The sequence below is a fragment of the Oryzias latipes genome, chromosome 9 (genome assembly GCF_002234675.1).
Source record: "Oryzias latipes chromosome 9, ASM223467v1".
NCBI lineage: Eukaryota > Metazoa > Chordata > Actinopteri > Beloniformes > Adrianichthyidae > Oryzias > Oryzias latipes.
Window position 1 is genome coordinate 28,204,115 of NC_019867.2, and position 20,419 is coordinate 28,224,533.

Sequence of the window (20,419 nt, forward strand, 5' to 3'; positions counted from 1 at the left end):
TTGATCTGTGGAGTGTATAAGTTTTGATAAAAGTCTTTAAACGCATTATTAATTTTTACCGGGTCATGGGTGACATTCCCTGTTTGGTCCATAATCGAAGTGATTGTTGATTTTTCTTTATTAATTTTAAGCTGATTAGCTAGAAATTTGCCAGATTTATTTGAGTTTTCATATCTTTCCAGTCGAAGCCTTTGTATCTGGAATTGTGTTTGTTTATTGATGATGTCATTTAACTGCAGCTTTAAATTTTTCAGGTCCCCCAGTATGTGTTCCTGTCCAGAAGCAGCATAAGCAGTCTCCAGAGTTTTTATTTTATTTTCTAATTCTAATAAATCTGCTTTCTCTTTGCGTTTTTTATGCGTTGAATAAGAAATGATTTTCCCTCTCATGACTGCCTTTGCTGCTTCCCAAAGAATACTTGGTGATATTTCAGAAGTATCGTTGAATTCTAAGAAGGTTGCCCACTCTTTTTTAAAGAATTCAATAAATTCCTGGTCTTTTAACAGAGACGTATTAAACCTCCAGGTTGAACCCGAGGGTCTGGGTACTTCCCTTGAAATAGTAACAGAAACTGGTGCATGGTCACTGATAATAATTGGATGAATGTTGGAACTTTTAATTTCTTTCAAAAGGGAGTTACTGACTAATAAATAATCTAAACGAGATTGTGAATGGTGAACTGGAGAAAAAAAGGTGAACCCCTTAGTGCTTGGATGACATGAGCGCCACGCGTCGCAGAGACCCAGATCATTCATGTACTGCTTTAGAATACTTGCAGACTGCCATGTACGCTGGTTTGCTGCTGTGCTGAGTCTGTCAAGTTCGGGGTCCAAAACAAGGTTGACGTCTCCTCCTATAATGATTGTGGAGTCAGAGTGAACTGAGAGTGAGGTGAAGAATCTGTGAAAGAAGGAAGAGTCGTCAAAATTAGGACCGTATACACTCGCTATACAAAAGTCCTTGTTCTGAATGGATATATTAATGATTACAAATCTGCCTTCTGGGTCAGTAACTGTATCCTTATGAGTAAATGTAACATTTTTATTAATCAAAACTGCAACCCCTCTTTGTTTGGAGTTGAAACTGGCAGAATACATAGCTGGATACTGGGAACAGCACAGGAGATGACCAGCTGATAAAGATAAATGGGTCTCCTGCAGCAGAGCTATATCTGCTTTAAGATCATTCAGGTGATTTAACACTTTCAATCTCTTTGGCCCAGAACCAAGTCCACGCACATTCCAGCTAACGATGTTAAGACTGTTCATAGCTGTTCTAACCGGGAGAGTGCAAGGCTAAATAGTGCGTGTGCCCGTCCGTGTGCGCGTGCACGCTGTGCGTTCCTGCTACACTGACAAGCGCTGTGCGTTGTGGGTGAACGTGTCTTGGCTATGAGCTGCATGTTACGTGCGTCCTGTGTGAGCCTAAGTGAGGTTTTTGCAGTTTATCAACGTGTGTGTGCGGGATCGCGTGTGCATGCTCTTATGCGCGCTAGTATGCGCGCGCGCCCGTTCCGTGCATAAATAAATACTCACCGTGGTTGCGTTGACTTTACCTGATTCACATATGAGGACATGGGAAGGGGGGGGGACAAGAGAAAAGAGAGAGGGAAAGAGAAAGAACAAAAAACAAAAAGAACGAAACAACAGAAACATGAATGTGAGAGAAAGAAAAAACACTTTTCCTGAGAGGTCTGGATTATTGATGATCCGATTATTTCCTATTTAATTAAATAAGTTTGCGGGTTTCTTCTGGGCAGCGCAGATGTCAGTGCGCCTCTGAAAGCCTTCAGCACAGCCAGGGTGTTACCTCTGGGTCCCGGAACAGCTTGCCATTCACAAAAAGTTTATCAACGGCAACCACCGCACGGGCTCCAGCAGACAGGTGCTTCCTCCTCAGCGGGAAGAGGATTTTCCGCCGGCGGAGGATCTCGCCTGGAAACTGATCATTCACGCTGTAATGTGTGTCTTTCAGCTCTCGCCCTCTGCTTTTTACCTGCTCCTTTTGTTTATAATGTTCAAATTTAGCAACAATAGGACGGGGACGCTGATTGTCCGGCCTTTTTCCTCCGAGCCGGTGAACCCTGTGGAAGGAGATCTTCTGGACTTCTTCCTTGGGGAGTTTCAGGTGGACCTCTATAAAGGACTTAACAATGTTCTCCGGGACTTCCCCTGCCTCTTCTGGAATCCCTGCGAACACTAGATTGTCCCTCATGCTCCTCGCCTGAAGATCCAGGAGGGTTTCCTTGATGGATCCGTTTTCCTCAGAGAGACGGGCGGTGTCGTGGCCCAAGGTCTTCACGGTCTCTCTGAGGGCCTGGTTCTCCGCTGCGAGCTCCTGCACCTGCTGTTGGCTGAACTCCAGAGACTCTCGCAGACCTTGGAATTCCTTATGGAGGATCTCCAGCAGATTTAAACGGCAATCAAGGCTGGAGAGCCTTTTATCAATTGAATCCAGGATATCACTCATGTTGCTGCCTGGGGAGGAGGCAGCCCCCGGGGAGTCTTCGGGACGGTTGCGTTTGGTGGACGGAGTGGCGGTGTTGGATTTCTTCATGAGGCAGGTATTGAAACACTCGTCGATGTAATTCTCCAGATCCTCCAGGTCCTCCAGGTCATCCAGGCTGGCAAATGCTTGACAAACTTTTTCAGATTTTTATTTTTTAAACTTTCTGGATTATTTAAATATGGCGGTGTAATTAAATAAATCAAAAATGTTTGTTCACAACTTACGCGCCGCCAAGTAAACTCACCACACTCCTCTCGTCGGCTCTCGCGATACTACAGCATCACGTGCTCTACCACCTCCTACCCTGCTACTGTTGGCTGAAGGCAGGGTACACCCTGGACAGTTTGCCAATCCATCTAAGTCATTTGTTCCTGTTAGGAGCAGAAAACACAAAATAAACTGGACAGCACTTGTCATGGATAAGAAGAAGATGAAGAAGAAGAAGAGAAGAAGAAGGTGAAGAAGAGCGCTAACCACTGAACCACCGTGCAGCCATATTCAGTTCCGTTTTATTTATATAGCCAAATATTACAATAGTTGCCTCCAGCTAGTTTGACGCCATGACGCACTGGATGGTGTCCAGCCACACCCTCAATAACTCAAAGCCTGCATACATACAAACACAAGGACAGAATATCATTTATTTTACTTTTACTTAATCATAAGTAAAATACAATTTTAGAGTTGAATTCACAATTAAGATATGTACGTAATTTTACACTTAACACGCATGAGTTTGTGTTTTCTTTGTGAAGGCTGGCTTCTGGTAAAAATTCCCACATTTTTCTGTTTTTTTCTTGAGCTGAATACAACCCTGTCATGAATTATGAACTAATATTCTGGTCGTTTCCGTTGGCTTCATGAATAAACATCAATGGAAACTAAAGAACATATTCTTCTGTTTTTGTGCTTAAGTGTCATAAAACTGAACAAAAAAAGACAAACAATTGTGGACTCACAAACACACGTGTTTCACACATGCAAACTAAATGTTTCACACATACACAATGTTTCTCACAACTGTGCACACTGTCCTTCACAAAAACACCAATAAATGTTTAAGAAATTTACAATAAATGTTTCAGAAATTCACAACAGATGCTTCTCAAACATAATTTTTAGGTGCACTTGTAATGTGAACTCACAGATGATGCAAATTGCAGAATGTGCATTGACAAACCCCCCCTCATTTGTGAATGTCCCCACATTTCTGAGGGAAATTCCTGCGGTCAATTTTGAGACTCTCCTGATGCTGCAGACCAACTAATGTCATCATTGGCTAATGAATCTGTTAATCAAACTCATCAGCAAAGCAGGCGTTTTCGCTTTCAGCCAATGGAACTATGGGCAGCACACAGATGGGTTTAGACTATTATTTCAGACATTAAATAAGTTTACTTTAAATCGTCAAAAATTTAATTTGGCAAGGACCCACAGTCAGAATTATTTTTAATTATTTCAATTTTACTGGATGAATATTAAGAAAGGACGATTAAGCCAGACAATGCTTTGATCTGCCAAAAAGTTTATTTTTTATCTTCTTTACCATGTACATCAGATTTTATTAGCTCTTTCAACGCTTGGAGACAGGCAGTCCTGCATTTTCCTAAATTCCTAAAGTTTTAAACTGAGTAAGTTTGTCAAATTAAGTTAATTAAATTCAGCTTTTTTTTTTAAATTAACCTTCGGGGGGCTTAACTATGTGTGCTAACATAAGTTAATAATATTTGATCGAATAAAAATTTAAATAAAACGTTTTTTAGAATATAGCTCGCCATAAATAAAGAAGCAGCATTAAACAAGTTACCAATAGATTATAGAACTATAGAACCAATATATTATCCAGTAAAAAGATCATGATGATTTTTCCCTGACTGCTAAGTGCTCTTTCTGTTAAGCAGATGGAGAAAGAACCAAATATATTTTTGTTTTTTTGTCTTCATATTTTGGAATGATTTACAAACAAATCTCACAGGCATGAATAGAAAAAAGTATTATATTGTGCAAACATGAAATATTATGTATCATTGTTGACTTTGAGGTTAGTTGATTCTTTTCACCCCACATGCGTATGGTTAACTACTTTGTGTTTCCAAACTATTATTTAATACATTTCATAAAGAAATCTGCTTATATTTCAAATCGCAGAAATTAAATTAAAAAAAATGCCATAAAACTGTCCATTTTCATAGAAGATCACTTGTTGTATGACAATCCCTAGCATTGTAGACTACAATTCTAATTTCATTTTATTGAACTTATTTCATTCTTTTTTTCTGTTATATTTATGTGAACGTGTGTCTCTTCTTTTGAAGTTATGATGAAAAAATAAAATAAAAAAATAAAACAGAAAAGGTTTGTGTTTCCCGTCTTCGGGTGACAAAGCTGACGACAACCCCAACCCTGGAAACCATACACGCATAGCAACACATATTATTAATTGTTGTCAAACAAGAATTTTTAGGAAAAAGTGTTTACAGTTTATAAAAAAAAAAAAAAAATTCATCCCCACTTTAATTTGAAATTTGAACAGATAAGTTTGGGCTTTCATAATAAAAATTTGGACTCGATTAAAAAAAACCTCATAATTAATCTTATTATTATATTTGGCAAAAATTATATTCATAAATGCAAATTCTCTTCGTATTCGATTTCCCCCCCATAATAATCAAACAAATTTAAATGTATCTCAGTACCATCTCTGAAAGCCTTGATCAGAAAGCTGTCTGTTTTATATGAGAGTTGAAGCACCTTGAAAGTTTTTCTGTAAAATACATGTAAAATATGTGCTCCCCTGGCATATTTTAAGTTTATTTTGTGAAGTTGTGATTTGTACCGTACTTACGTTGTGTACAATAAAGTTTTTTTTTTTTTTGAAACAGGGTAACATAGCAACCGAGAAGTAAACTGGTTTGTCATCGGCCTGTCTGTCGCGCGCAGCACGGCTGTAGCGGGGAAACTCTTTCTCTTTCATCCTGCCACATTCATCTCGATTCAAACGCAGATTTGAACTTTTAAAACGGTAAGTTTAAAAGCGGAAGTGCAATTCAGGAAAAGGTTAGGTAGTATTAATTTGACGTTTTTGTTATTTATGCGACGTGCAACAATCAATGACGGGTTACAAGGATTTCTGCTGTTACAACTATGTAATAATTTTGAAAGTTGTAGAACCTTTAATGTTTTTGTGTAAAATACACGTAATATGTATGCTCCCCTAGCATATTTGAGTTTTATTTTGTAAAATTGTGTTTTGTACTGTACTTCCGTTTTGTACAATAAAGTTAACAAAAACTATGTTATAATTCGGTTCGATGATAATTATTTTTGATAAATTGTCGGCACTTAGATTTATGAAGTACAGATAACTTTAAATAGTTGTTAGGAACTGAATTATGGAGAATTAAGTAAAGTTAAGAAATTTTCTCTAAATTCACTTATTCCCACTATTTTTAAGCAATTATTCCAATTTAATATTTAATGGATTCAGTGTGTCATGTGGGTGTACTGTAAGTACAAATATGAGCAAATATATTGTTAAAAGGATGACAACCTTTTGTTTTATTTAATTTCTATTGAATGTATAAATTCATATCCTAACTTTATTTAATATTTTTTTGTTGTTGTCTTGACTGCTTATAATTAACAACAAAATCAGGTAATCAAACATTCATTAGTCTGTTTACATCTGACAGTGTCTGAGCGGTCGTACTTTGCTTCTTTTGACCACATAAAACAAAACAAAAAATACAAACAAACAGACAATTTCAGAAATTCAAAGTTATACAGTTTTTTTAGAAGTAAATCTTCTGGTCTTTGCCATGATTTAAACCTCTTGTATAAATTTTCACTCTTTCCTGCAGCTCTAACATTCAGTATGTTTAAATCTAAGTTAAAGAAGGCGGTATCAGCATCCACACATTGCAGAATTATAACAACCAGGACTAGGTTTACAACCTTTTTGTCTTAAGCAAGTATGTGTTTGTGGCTCTTAAAGTGATGCATTCATGGTCCCTCAGGGAAACATTTGATGGATGAAACGGTGAAACCTTTGAGGATTCCTCCTCAGATGAGGAACTATGCAGAAAAGCACGAGTTGACCCATCTGGCCCAGGTAAAAGAGAGCAGAACAGGGGGAGTGTGCAGCCCATAAAGCTCTAATAATAATGCTGTGTGTGTTCCAGGGCTTGGTGTCCAACCTGCTGATTGATCAGCCCGATGATCCCATCTCCTACCTAATCGATCTGCTGCAGGGGAGCAGCCTGGACAGTAAGTCTGCAGGAGTCGGTTCTGATTAGGTTTGGCACAATTCTCGGTTTAAAACCAAATCGTATGTGACACCATTGAACCGAAACGTGGGGAAAGTGAGCCGTCGCACCCCTGCAGATTTTTGATTTTTATTATTTTATTCTTATCCTTAGAACACTGATCACAATGGGGCAGGCCTTTCCTGATGATGCCATTGGTTTCCCAGTCCCTTGGGCCCAGTGCAACTCTATATTCAAATCATCCAAACACACCAGTATGTTTGCGTTAAAAGTGTCAAACGCATGTTAGGCTAAATTGAATAGATTTAATATTTTTTTATTACATTACACCAGACTTAGTATACGTTAACTGAAAGCTGTTTCTTTGTTGTTACGTCCTTATTAGTAGATTAAAAAAAGGATTTTCAGAATTTTTATTTTTTTGTTGTTGTTTTATAATACACAAATAATATGTTGAACCAAAACAAAACCGTGATCCAAGAATGGAGGGTTGAACAGAATCAGGAGGAAAGTGAATCATGTCATCCCTAGTTCTAATGAATAGTTCTGTCTGTAGAACTGCTGTAGATGTGCAGCGATACACCTGTACTTGCAGCTGCCACACGATGGCGCTGTGACTCCACACAATCACTGTGGGGAACGGGATGGCGGCACTGTAGAACCGCCATGTAGAACCGTATGGTCTATTTGTTGGTGTGTGTATGTGAGAACTAATTTACTGGAATTTACTTATGACACTCATGTTATGACTCTGTATTATCCTCTCCTCATCTTAACCCCTTATCCCCCATGTCGAACATCCCACTCGCTTTCTCTTTTCTTTTTTTGATCCAACAAGTAATCCATATAAATATTATTATTATAAATAAAGCTTAGCGTTAAATACAAAAGGGGTTTATACAAATATGCACTGTCTGAAGCATAAACCCCTAACAGTAAAATCCATCCAACACAAGAGGCCTTCAGCTCTGATCTGCTTGCTCAACTTTTGGACAGGACAATTAAAAAAAAACACACAAATTCAAACCTAATTGATCATTTTTATTTTAAAAAGCAAATCTATGACCCCTTTGACTTAAGCAGGTGGACTCTTCCAGGTACTCGTCTGTCTGTATTTACATTTTGTGTTTTTTATTTTGCGATGAAATTGAAGTCTATACACTAATTTTTTCTCATGATTTAGAATGCTAAATATCATGTATTCTTAAAACTTCCAAAAAGAAAATGCATAGAATTTGAAAGACGATGATTATAAAGTATGCTCCAGCAAAAGATTTTAACATAAAATAAAAATGTTATTGATAAATCCTAAATCAATTACTGAGAGTTTAGGACCATCAAAGAAAAATGTGATATAACTACCGTATTTTCCGGACTATAAGTCGCACCGGAGTATAAGTCGCACCAGCCCAAAAATGCATTATAAAGTAGAAAAAAACACAGATAAGTCGCACTGGACTATAAGTCGCATTTTAACTTTCACAACCTCATATGACACAATCATAGCAGACTGTTTATCTCATAATTTCACAGTAATTCTTTCTCAAACTTATTTATTTATTCTTTTCATGAAGCATCATTGGCCAAATAATACTCTGTTTTCATCCTGTATTTGTAGAAACAGTTGTCATTTTTATTGCATTTCTGAATCTGTGAAATCATTGGAAAATAGAATATTATGTTGTTAGCCTTCAAGATCTTACTGTAAAAAAAGTTTGCTGATTCTCTGAGTCACTTAACATACTCTTAACACTTAACATACCTCATACATCAAATTGACCCAGGAACATCATCTCTGTTCCTCACAAATGAACATAACAGGAGGGTTAACAATGTATTTATTTCAATTTATTTCTAATATAAGTCGCTGAAGAGTATAAGTCGAACCCCTTGGCAAACTATGAAAAAAAGGGCGACTTATAGTCCGGAAAATACGGTAAATGAAATAAGAATGACGGCTAAATAATCGTAAAAAGTAAAGGCGGGTGACAGAAGCCTAGTTATGTTATTTATTGTAACAAATACTCACTGCATTATGGCTTATTAAAATAACACAAAAATAATATCTATAAAAAACAGAATTTAACAATGCTAAAGAGGCTTTCTAACATCCAAGATTACGCAATTATGAGCAAAGTACCAGATTAAATAAAAGTGCAAAAAATCAGAAAACTATTAGATGTTCATCATGTCTTGACTGATGTAGTGACTCTTTAACCTGTGATCAGCGCCCAGGGTGATGGTGCTCGGACCTCCTGCCGTCGGCAAATACACTCTGGTGAGTTGAAAGTGAGAACTGACCTTCTGCGGCGCCTGCCTTTCACTTCTTTGCGTTCTTATGTGGTTTCGTTTTTGTAGTGCAAACGGCTAAGCGCAGAGCTGCAGGCTGTCCACGTGACCACAGAGAGTTTGCTGCAGGGCCAATCAGAGCTGAGCGCGCTCAGTGAGAAGGTAACCTTCTTGTTACACTCCAACTTTGTGTGTCGGCCTCCTCAATGTGACATGGCTGTCCTGTTCGCTGCTTTCTCGTGAGATCAAGTCTTCAAATGCTAATCAAGTTTGATCAGAAAATGACAATAAACAATGATTTTTAGAAACCTAAAGATCAGAGTTCCCATGAATTCCTGGTCAGCTCTCCAGTCTTAGTGGATTTGCTTTACCTTGTATGACTGTTGGTTTTTTTATTTCAGGATCTTCCCTCTGAGCTGCTGGTCCGAATACTTCAACAGAGACTCAAAGAGGTGGACTGCTTGAAAAAGGTGAGTGCATTGAGACTTCAGCCAGCAGATTGTAGTTCAATCTCTTAGTGCACTTCGACCATTGACTGTATATGAACACTGGAGCGAGCGAGTGTGACGTCACCCACAGAAAAAGGTTAACTTCCAATTCTAACTAAATGTGGTCGATCCTGTCGCCATGGACACCACCATGTTCAAAACAGAAATCATTAGTGAGCAGTGATTTGTCCGAGTCGGTCTGAGTCAACGTTTCTATGGCAACCTCTCTCACCAATCTGGGGTGAGCTTGTTGGACGGCCACACCCCTACCGCTTGACACAATATCCGTCAATCAAGGCTGTGTCCGAATTCCCACCCTAATCTCTAACTACCAAAAAACTATATAGTGTGGGACCATGTGGTTTTGTTTTGTTTTTAAACGGCGGATATGACATAATCGATTTCACAAAGTTAAAATCTAATTGATATGGGCGTTTTGTGACAATTATTTATGAGTCCTTTCTTTGAAGACCAAAACGTTGATGCTTTGTTAAAAAAATACATTTATATACATTTTTTTCACAAAGAATTTCCCCTCGCAATGCATTGTGGTCTATATTTACCGACTTAGTGAGCATCGATGCACACTGGTTTTTTGCAGAGACTTCTGGGAAATTTCTAGGGCACTACTTTTTTTAAATTGTAGATTCGGATAGCACTACAAAATGGCGAACGCGCTATATAGTGCACTATGTGAGTAGGGAAGGAATTCGGACTCGACCCAATTGTTTCGAATGTTGTACGTGAAACCACATGCTTTTATTGAGGCATCTGATTGGTCAATTCATAACTTGAATTACGTTTACTTAAGAAAAAAACATTAAAAAAATTACAATGAACAAAAACATGTTAAAAAAGGTAGCAGAGCAAGAATGGTTATTCTGACCAATAGAATGACAAAGTAACATTTGTTTATTACTCCATAGACGTCTATGGGATTTTGGTTTCTTGGAGCCAGAAGTTACTTCCTGTTTAGAACACTTGGGGGGAGGGGTCACTGTGTCCAGTTATCTTACACAGTCAATGGCTTCAGCACCAGATGGAAGGATGTTTCTTTCCAGGTTTAAGGAGCCAAAGGTTTCTTAATCCTTTAACAAGAAAGAAGAACAAGAAACAAACCATGAAAATTTTTTATGTGTAACATCTTTGATGAGAAATACACACAATCATCCATCTTCCTGACCCACTGATTCCCTTTTGGGGTCATGGCGTTGCTGGAACCAACAGCTCGCCAGTTTGATGCAGGGCCACATAACCACACATACAGTACCTAAAGACAATTTAGAGACACCAGTTAACCGATGAAGCATGTTTTTGGACTGTGGGAGGAAACCCAGACATACACCAGGAGAACATGCAAACTCCAGCTGGGATTTGAACCAGGGTTTTCTCACTGTAAGGCTCGAGTGCTAACTGCTACACCGGCATGCAGCCCCACACAATGAATGTTTTTTAAATGTTCTCTGCTGTTTGTTTGAACAGGCATTTAAAGGGTTAAAGAGTCACATTTTAGGATTAAGTTGTCAGTCTGGTGTTTGATGAAGAATCAGATAAGGGAACATCGCAGGGGAGGCTGACCTCTCTGATGGAGTGTTTCTACTGTCTGTCTCTGAGTGTTTGCTCTTCTCTGACGCACAGTTCTGATGATTATAATGAGTTGCCGCCGTGTCATACTACGATTCCCAGCAGGCCGAGCAGCATGCAGGCACGCTTCCCCTGGGGATCAGCTGATCAAAGCGAGTGCCTGCTGTCACATCAGGAGAACCGCTTTCAGTCGGACGCCGCTTCTCTTTAGCATCATGTCCCGCTTACAGAGAGCTGCTCTGTGATCACTTTCAAACAGTCAAAGCTGAGAAGTTTCTGTCACAAAAAACAACAACAACAACAACAACAGCACAAACGCCCGAGTGCACTCCAACACAAAGCTGTGTGCTTGAACGTTTGACCTCCGATTGAGCTGCTTCACCCACAAAGTTCTGCACTTGGACGACAAATGCATGCAGACAGCTGACACTTGAGATGAACATCAGACTCATCGAAATGACTGTTCAACAAAATTTCACGGAGGAATGTTTGTCTTCAATAGTTTCTGCAGCAGGTCTTTGTTGTAACCTTGAGACCAGAGCTGCTCCACACTGGACCGCCATCATCCTCCCTACTCTCCACTGGTTATGTGTTGTTCTGACTGAACAGGTAACCCGTAGGACAAACCAAACATGTTGGTAAAGGTGAAGATTCAGATCCTGCATTTCACCACCAGAGGGCTTCTACATCTCTCACTGACTGCAGCTCTATGTGGTGAGCCGCCTCTATTCCAGGTTGTTGGTCAGGGGTTCATGTCGCAAACAGGGTGGAATCTTCCAGACCAGGACTCCCCAGAACTGCTGCTCTGAAATGAAATGAACTCCATTAAAGGTTCCATCTGGAATCCTCCTCTCTGCTTGTCTGAGTACGATCCAGGCTCATCTTCCTTCCAAACTCCACAAACCAGCGCTTCCTCAAAGCTTTAGCGCCCAGCTTCTCTGTGTGTGTCACTAACAGTTACTTTGACTTGCTAATAGCTGCTTTTGGCCTGGGGCTAAACTCATCACACACATCAGGGACTGTCAAACGTCCGCGTGTTTGCTTGAGATGTTTTCATCTGCTGGGATTGACAGCTCCTGTCAGGCCGCCTCCTGCTCCCGTCACATCAAACACAGGGCCCATCTGTCTGTCTCCATCCATCTCACTTCCACTCTGCCTTCCTCCTCTTCCTAATCAGAGTCCTGACAAAACACTTCAGCACACATCTGAAAAGAAGCAGAAGAGGAGCTGAGGAAACCGGAGGGCCTGTTGTCACCTGAGCTCCTCTGTATGAAAGCTTTACGGTTCATTTGGTGACCGAAATCAAAACATTGAACGAGCATTTCATTGAGAGTACTGTCTTTAAAGACCCACTCTGACAAAAAACTGGTGTTTTTGGTGTTTTAAGCTTATTCTCGTTTGCCATTTTTCTCAAGATGGAGGACATATTTAAAGAAAATTAAGTTTAAAATGGCATTTTTTGCACATTTTTTTATTCAAAGTGCGATTAATCTGGAGCAGACAAAAAATTGCTGTTGAAAAAAGAGCTTCTTTGTGACGAAGTTAAAAGCTTTATTCGGAGGGGCCACAAGCTTCCTGCTCCGCTCCATTCTGATGCATCCACCTGCAGACAAATAGATCCACGAACGCCTTTGTTTTCCTCTTCTGAGTTGGATCTAAACTGTACGTCTGTATAGCTCCAATGTTGCTCATCATTTTGGTTGCATCGCTAATGTTAGGTTGGGTGTGTAAGGGGCTGTTAGCTAGCAGGAGAGAGTGTAAACAGAGAGCTCTCAGCAACAGTGAGGGGAATGGGGGGCGGAGTTACTCTCCACCAATAGTCCCGCCTGCAACACAGAGGTGAATTTCTAATGAAGTACTACTGCTCTGCAGAAACTACGTTCTAGAAAACAACAGGATTTTTTATTCTTGTTAAAAATGGCATAATCATAATTAAAAACCACTGAAAACGCTTTGCAATGAATCCATAAAAAGATGATCAGAATGGGTATTTAACCAACCTGAATTGCAGCCCTGCTACTCTCCAGATCATCCCTGGTGTAACTGATGATGCCTTTTAGGATTTGGGATCAGATTAGATCCACTTTTGGCTTGGTAATGAATAAAATGCATCTGAAAATGAGTAATTCAAATATTTATACCAAAAGTAAACTTCCTGGATGTCCTGACTGCTGGTTTTGATGGGCATTTTTTCAGAGGAGAAACAGACATTATTCCACCTTTTGTTTTGAAAGAGTCGCTGGTGCATTCTGGGTGGAGGTTAAGCTGTTCTTTGTTGTGTTTGTGTGGCAGGGCTGGGTGTTGCAAGGAATCCCTAAAACTCGTCTGCAGGCTCTGAACCTGCAGCAGGTTGGAGTCCTCCCCAAGCACGTTGGTAAGAGTGCACGCACACGCTTCCTGTTCTCTCTCTGCACGCACACACTCCGTGTTCACCTCTGCAGTGATGCTGGAGGCCCCAGACGACGTGCTACAGGAAAGGAACCAAGGACGGATGGTTGACCCACAGACAAAAGGTGAGTTCTGCTCGTCTCCACAGTGCCTGCTGCTTAAACGGGGGGCACGTTAACATTCAGTCACCTTAACCAGGTGTCTGATTTACTGGAAGAAGCAGATTGTAGCCAGCTCACTCAAACACACCAGCTGACTGGTCATGACCTCACTTCCTGTCAGCAGATACCTACCACCAGATCCTCAACTGGCCGAGCGACGACACCATTGCTGGGCGTCTGCAGAAGGGGCGGAGCCTGTCAAACGAGCAGCTGTCGGAGGAGCTGCAGCATCACAGCTGTGAGGTCTCAGGGCTGAGATCGGCCTATCAGCACGTCCTAAAGGTCATCAGTGGTGACCAATCACACGCTGACATTTACCAGCAAGGTACAGACACACCAGGAAGCAGCATCTGTCAGGGGGGCATGATGAGCACATAAACCAGCTGACATAAATATGGACCAATAAACAAGCCTCAGTGACTGAGAACACACAAAAACCGTAACACATCAAGTGTTTGGAAGAATTTCTGAACTCTCACAGGCGTTTGCTTTTAAAACACGTAATAAAAATGAGATGAAAAACTACTCGACTCTTGAAACTCTTATTTCTAAATAGGACATATTTGGTTTTTTGTCATTTTTAAATCATAAAATATAAATTTCAATGCCAGGTATTTGCTGTCCGGATTGTTCAACACATTTGTGAATAAAACCTTAATAAAGTCTCACTCTAATCATCTTTAGATGTATTATAAAAGGGTTCCCAGTGCTCTTGTCATTTCGCTTATGCTGTTTTTAGCCAAATTTAAAAACCTGTGTCATTTTCTAGAACCTAGTCTCTGCAGAGCAGCAGTAGTTCATTAGAAATTCACCTCTGAGTTCAGGGAGGGACAGTTGGCGTGGAGTAAGCCTGTCTCCGTTTCTTCTCACCCATCTGTTTACATACTCTCCTGCTAGCTTACAGCCCCTCACACCCCCAACCTAACAATATTGGTGCAAAAGGAATGGTGAGCAACATTGGAGCTATTCAGTCGTACAGTTTTGAGCCAGATACCAACTCAGACGAGGAAAACAAAGACGTACATGGATCTTGTTGTCTGAATGGAGATCACGAAGATTCATCAGTATGGAGCGCAGCAGGAACCTTGTGGCCTGTCCAGCTACACTATATTACCAAAAGTACTGGCTCACCTGCCTTGACCCACATATTAACTAAAGTACCATCCTATTCCGAGAATTCAATATAATGCTGGTCCACCTTTTGCAGCAATTACAACTTTAACTCTTTTTGGAAGGCTGTCCACAAGGTTGAGGACTGCGTTTCTAGGAATTTTGACCATTTTCCCAAAAGCACATTGGAGAAGTCACACTGATGTTGATGGAGAAGGCCTGGATGTCCTTCATCCCAAAGGTGTTCTATGGGGTTCGGGTCAGGACTCTGTGCAGACCAGTCCAGTTCATCCACACCAGACTCTGTCATCCATGTCTTTATGGACCTCGCTTTCTGCACAGTCATGTTGGAAGAGGAAGGGTCCGCTCCAAACTGTTCCCACAAGGTTGGGAGCATGGAATTGTCCAAAATGTTTTGGTATCCTGGAGCATTCAGAGCTCTGTTCACTGGAACTAAGGGGCCAAGCCCGAGTCCTAAAAAACAACCCCACACCATAATTCCTCCTCAACCAAATTTCACAGTTGGCACAATTTAGTCTGAAATATTCTGTTCTCCTGGCAAACCCAGACTCGTCCATCAGATTGCCAGATGGAAAAGCGTGATTCTTCCCTTCAGAGAAGGCGTCTCCACTGCTCTAGAGTCCAGTGGGGTCAGGTTTTACACCACTGCGTCCAACGCCTTGCCATACTTGGTGATGCGTGGCTTGGATGCAGCTGCTCGGCCATGGAAACCCATTCCATGAAGCCCTCTGTGTGCTGGACTTGGACTAATCTGAAGGTCACATGACGTTTGGAGCTCTGGAGCAATTGACTGAGCAGAAAGTTAGTGACCTCTTTCCACTATGGGCTTCAGCATTCGCTGAAGCACAGTTTATGTGACCTACCATTTGGTGGCTGAGTTGCTGTTGTTCCCAAACTCTTCCATTTTGTTCTGATAGAGCTTACAGTTGACTGTGGAAAATTTAGAAGCCAGGAAATTTCAGGACTGGATTTGTTGCACAGGTGGCGTCAGTTCCAGGCTGGAATTCACTGAGCTCCTGAGAGCGGCTTATTCTTTCACAAATGTTTGTAAAAACAGTCTGCATGCCTGAAAGCTATTTTTTTTACACCTGTAAAAAAAGTAATTAAGACACTGGATTCTGATCATTTGGATGGGTGAGCCAATACTTATGATAATATAGTGTACGTCACAAATAAGCACAGTTTTCATTGGAGTGTGTCTTTAAGGCTTTCTGTAAAAACCCATTTTTACCTCAGTAATGGCTCTGGAGAGGGTTCACAGTCCATCTCTCCTGTCTGTGTCTCCTCAGCCTTGGCTTTTGTTCAAACCCGTCACCGCTCAAGACCTCAGAGAATCGTCCTCCTGGGTCCACCAGGGTCTGGGAAGAGCCTTCAGGCCCAGCTGCTGGCAGAGACGTACAAGATGGTGGATGGTACGGTGTCACTTCTTCCTGTCTCCAGCTGAACAGGGCCTCACGAGTGTTAAAAACAAGTCAACACATTAACAACAGCCTGGTCTCTTCTAAAATCACGTGAGGACGTTGATGTGGACCTAACCTGTCTGTATCAACTGGCTCTTCCTGGATCTCACTGACTGATGAGAAAGATGTAGCAGTTTGAATGTTGAGCGTTTTATTTTATTTTTTTTTAATTGTCTTGTGTCTGTCAGTGAGCTGTGGGCGACTGTTAAGGTCTATAGCTGCTGGTGGCTCGGCTCTGGGAGAAGACATCCAGCTGTACCTGGATGGTGGACTTCCAGGTGAGTGAACAGAGGGCTCCAGGTAAAGCCAATCTGTGCTGATGATTGGACCTTCACCTGTCAGTTGAAAGATTACATCCTTATTTTGAGTGTAGTTTTAATTTAACAAAATAAAACAAAAAAGTTTATAAAAATTGAATCCCAGTACAGTAACATGTTTATTTTTAATTATGTATTTTTTATTGCACATTATGGACTGATTTGTTTGCTTCACAACAGCATCCTTCAGTTGATTTTTTTTAATGATTACACTTTATGCAGTTTTGTGCTAAACTGTGCTGAAGGATGACTGTTGGTCAGGACCAGGGGTCTGCAACCTTCAGCACTTAAAGAGACATTCGGGTCGGTTTCTTACTGATTACAACCCAGTAGGAGCCACAAAGTCTCACCTCACCTTTTAGAAAAATAAAACACTACCGGTAATGTGTATTTCGGTTATTGTTTCTATTATGATCAATACAAACGGGATATTGTTTTTTTTGTGCAAAAAATAAAACATGAAGAGAAAAAAAGCACCTTCTTTTATGTTGTGTATGACCCTTACTATATTTTTCAGACCATAAGGCGCATTTAAAACGTTTTAACCCAAAACAAATTTGCTTTTTAATTTAGGCCACATATGTTTGAATTCTGCCTGTGCTTACTGACCTCCAGTTGATTTCCTTTGGCACACAGCGCACAAAACTCTAAACAACAAAACTGCACCACCTGATGGATGGTTGGAGCATTATGGGTAGTGTAGTCAGGAGTCGCCCGTAGTGAACCGTAAATGCTTTTGTTTCACTTGATTGACATGTTGTCCCAAAGAAATGTTACATTTTAAAATTAACAATTTTTCTTTTAAAAGAAACTTCAGAACCTCAGGTTGCAGACAGACTTATTTATTTGTATTTGTATCTGAGCATCAAACATAAAGGTAGCGCCAACCAAATGAACCTCACTTAAAGGGGTCAGATGTGCTCAGACACAGTATGGACTGCTTGAAGAAATCCTGAAGTCAAAGCATCAGCATCAGCCAGCTGAGTGTGAAAATCACCTTTTTGGAGGGGGCTCCTAAACAGAACCATATCTACCACACTCTCTGTTGGTCTTTCTGCCATTGGAGACTCTTGTACGTGATTTTTAACATTATGGATCATTACGGATACTACTGATAGAACCTTAGGAGTCTTCTTCACAACACAAACTTCATCAACCATCTGCAGCCCTCTGAACGTCACAGTTAATTTCAGCCAGAAAGAATACTGCACTTACAAGCTCTGGTGTTGCTCTGCTGTCTGTCAGCTGATCTTGGGAGCATTGGTTCGTCTACAGTTCCAGATTCCAAGGTGCTGCAGGTCCTGGAGGAACGTCTGAGCCAGGAGGACTGCAGCTCCAGAGGCTGGGTGCTGCATGGCTTTCCAAAGAATCTGCTGCAGGCCAGGAGCCTGCAGGAGTCTCAGCACGAGCCAAATAGGTATATGGCAGTCACTGCAATGCTCCAAGAATTATTTTGAAAGGGGAAGGACCACTTCAAATCAGCCAGCCTCCTCTGAATCTAAATATACAGCTTTTTGTCAGTCTTCCTCTACAAATCACTTCTATCAAAAGAAGTGACTATTGTTTTTTTTGTAAGCAATCCAAGCTTCATTTCCTCCTTTTTGTCAGAGTTTTTTTCTTGGAAGCAACAGATGAAGTTTGTCTGGAAAGAATCACACTTCAAGCGACAGATCCAGTCAGTGGGCAGAGGTGAGTTCAGAGGTGGCGAGCTAAGGCAGACTTCCATCCCTCCGTCTGCATTAACTTGAGCACACATCCTCTGCAGGTTCCACGCCGTGTCCAATCCGGCTCCGACCTCCGAGTTTCATAGCAGACTTCAGACAAGACCTCAGGATGGCACAGAGGAGGTGTTGCGGAGACTAAGAGAGTACCGGGAGCTCAGTGATGCCCTGAAGGTGACTGCGCTGACATACAAATGCACTCTATGGGGACAAAAAGGTTTCATGTAAAGTAAAATTGTCTGTTCAGTCTGTTTATCCAGATGCAGCTCATGTTGATGCTGATCCACAGCCACGGTCCGTGTTTGAGGCCCTGCAGAGCCGTCTGACCACAAACTGACACCTCGACTCAACTGAAGCCGACTCGATCTGCTGGACTCGCCTGTTCAGGAAGATCCTGGATGTTTTTATTGACTTTAGTGAGTTTAATGCAAAAAAAAAAAAGTTTTCTTCCATGTTGGTCATCCTCAGCGACACGAGATTCTGTACTTCAGTCATGTTGTCATAGGAACCTAAACTTTAGGATTTATCCATCCTGTCCTGACAGCAGATAAAGCCTTCATTCTTGCCCAACTCCTTTTTCTGAAAAGCTCCTGACTGTTGGTCCTTGTGAGAGCTACAAATGTGTCACCTAAAAGCCTCAGTTTCTTACTTTGGATAAATGAGCTTTTATTAAATCCCAATCTTAAAAATACAACATTCAAATCCCAAAAACTTTTATACAAACTTTCTTAGAAATTAAAAAGTGACTGAGCCTGCTTTTTCCTTAAAAAAAACAAACATAGTAATTAAAGCCGCAATCCGCAATCTGTGCTGTATGGGCCGCAGTTGCTACCTGCCCCTTTTAGAGCGGCTCTACGCTCCTCGCCCCTCGCTTTGCTTATGCCACCCTGGTCAGAGCTGCATGTGGCAAATTCTTTAAAAAATAAAAACTTTTTTCCCCCAAAATCGTGGCTTTTCTTTTGGTTTTACTGTATCTCCATAGCAACCATTTTATTCGCCTGTGGGTGACGACTAGGTCTGTGTAATTTCAACAAGAATTGGTATAAGTTAATTTTTGGATTTCCATGGTAACAGAGGTTTTTGTTGTGTGTAAATATGATTAAATCCATTAAATAAAATGAAATACATAAAATAATATATTATAAAACTAATGAATACGCAGATAAAAGTATCCCAAGCAATATCTTGAGCCTCTTTTTAAAAACCTCTACAGCCTCTGCGGCCCTGAGGCTTTCTGGGAGGCTGTTCTGCAGGCGAGGACAGTAATGGCAGAAGCCTCACCACTTTATGGACAACTAATAGGCCAGCACCGGAGGACCTTAGGACTGCAAGGATTCATACTTTAAAAGCAGATAATTTAAATAAGAAGGCCCAAGACCATTAAAACATTTATAAACCATTAAAAGAATCTTAAAATCAATTCGAAAACGCACAGAAAGCCAGTCCAGCAATTTAAAAATGAGTGTAATGTGTTCCCGCCCCCTGGTCCTTGTCAGAAACTGTGCTGCAGAGTTAAAAGATGTAAATTTGAAAGAGACTTTTTAGGTAAACCAGAGAGCGGGGCATTACAATAATCTAAATGACTAAAAATAAAAGCACGCATCTGCACCTCTGTGTTGGCAAGAAAGAAGAATGGGCGGACTCTGGCAATGTATTTGAGATGATAAAATCCTCTTAGCTGCATTTTTAATATAAACGCCATTATAATGTAATAAAGCTCTAAGGATTTGGTAAAATTATCTCTCTTCTCTTCAGGACAGATAATTAGAAGTTCCGTTTTGTCCTGGCTGAGCTGTAAGAAGTTATCTGCCATCCACGAATTCATATCTAAAATAGAATTTAACAGAGTGTTTATAGGTTCAAGGTCATCAGACAGGGCGATGTAAAGCTGTGTATCATTAGCGTAGCTGTGAAAGTGAACGCAGTGCCTCCTGATAACATCCCCAAAAGGAAACATATATAAGTTAAAAAGTATGGGACCTAAAATCGACCCTTGGGGAACACCACAAGTTATTTCATGGGTTCTTGAAGAGCATGTATCCATACTAACATAAAAGTGTTGATCTGTAAGACAGGAATAAAACCACTTAAGAAACTTTCCAGGGGC

General features: G+C 40.7%; 1 protein-coding gene across 4 annotated transcripts; it reads left to right on the forward strand.

Moving 5' to 3' along the window:
• The first annotated feature begins 5,386 nt into the window (after window positions 1–5,386).
• On the forward strand, window positions 5,387–20,412 carry ak8 (adenylate kinase 8). 4 transcript variants are annotated; one of them, XM_023958761.1, is made up of 15 exons: window positions 5,387–5,530; window positions 6,525–6,619; window positions 6,690–6,774; window positions 9,002–9,051; window positions 9,132–9,224; window positions 9,464–9,532; window positions 13,427–13,508; window positions 13,576–13,647; window positions 13,805–14,008; window positions 16,104–16,226; window positions 16,463–16,552; window positions 17,837–18,008; window positions 18,200–18,280; window positions 18,357–18,486; window positions 18,560–20,412. In XM_023958761.1, the coding sequence occupies exons 2-15, from the start codon at window positions 6,536–6,538 to the stop codon at window positions 18,647–18,649; spliced, it is 1,425 nt and encodes a 474-aa protein (XP_023814529.1). In that variant the 5' UTR covers window positions 5,387–5,530; window positions 6,525–6,535; the 3' UTR covers window positions 18,650–20,412. The 4 variants fall into 4 exon arrangements, with proteins under 4 accessions (XP_023814529.1, XP_023814531.1, XP_023814530.1 ...); XM_023958763.1 differs by having other exon boundaries at window positions 17,867–18,008; XM_023958762.1 differs by having other exon boundaries at window positions 13,808–14,008.
• The last annotated feature ends 7 nt before the right edge of the window (window positions 20,413–20,419 follow it).

Coding starts and splice junctions, on each gene's coding strand:
- ak8 (XM_023958761.1), top strand. CDS start 6,536: ATGGATGAAACGGTGAAACCTTTGAGGATTCCTCCTCAGATGAGGAAC. Junction 16,553..17,836: donor CCTGGATGGTGGACTTCCAG/GTGAGTGAACAG, acceptor GCTGTCTGTCAG/CTGATCTTGGGAGCATTGGT. Junction 18,487..18,559: donor AGCTCAGTGATGCCCTGAAG/GTGACTGCGCTG, acceptor TTGTCTGTTCAG/TCTGTTTATCCAGATGCAGC.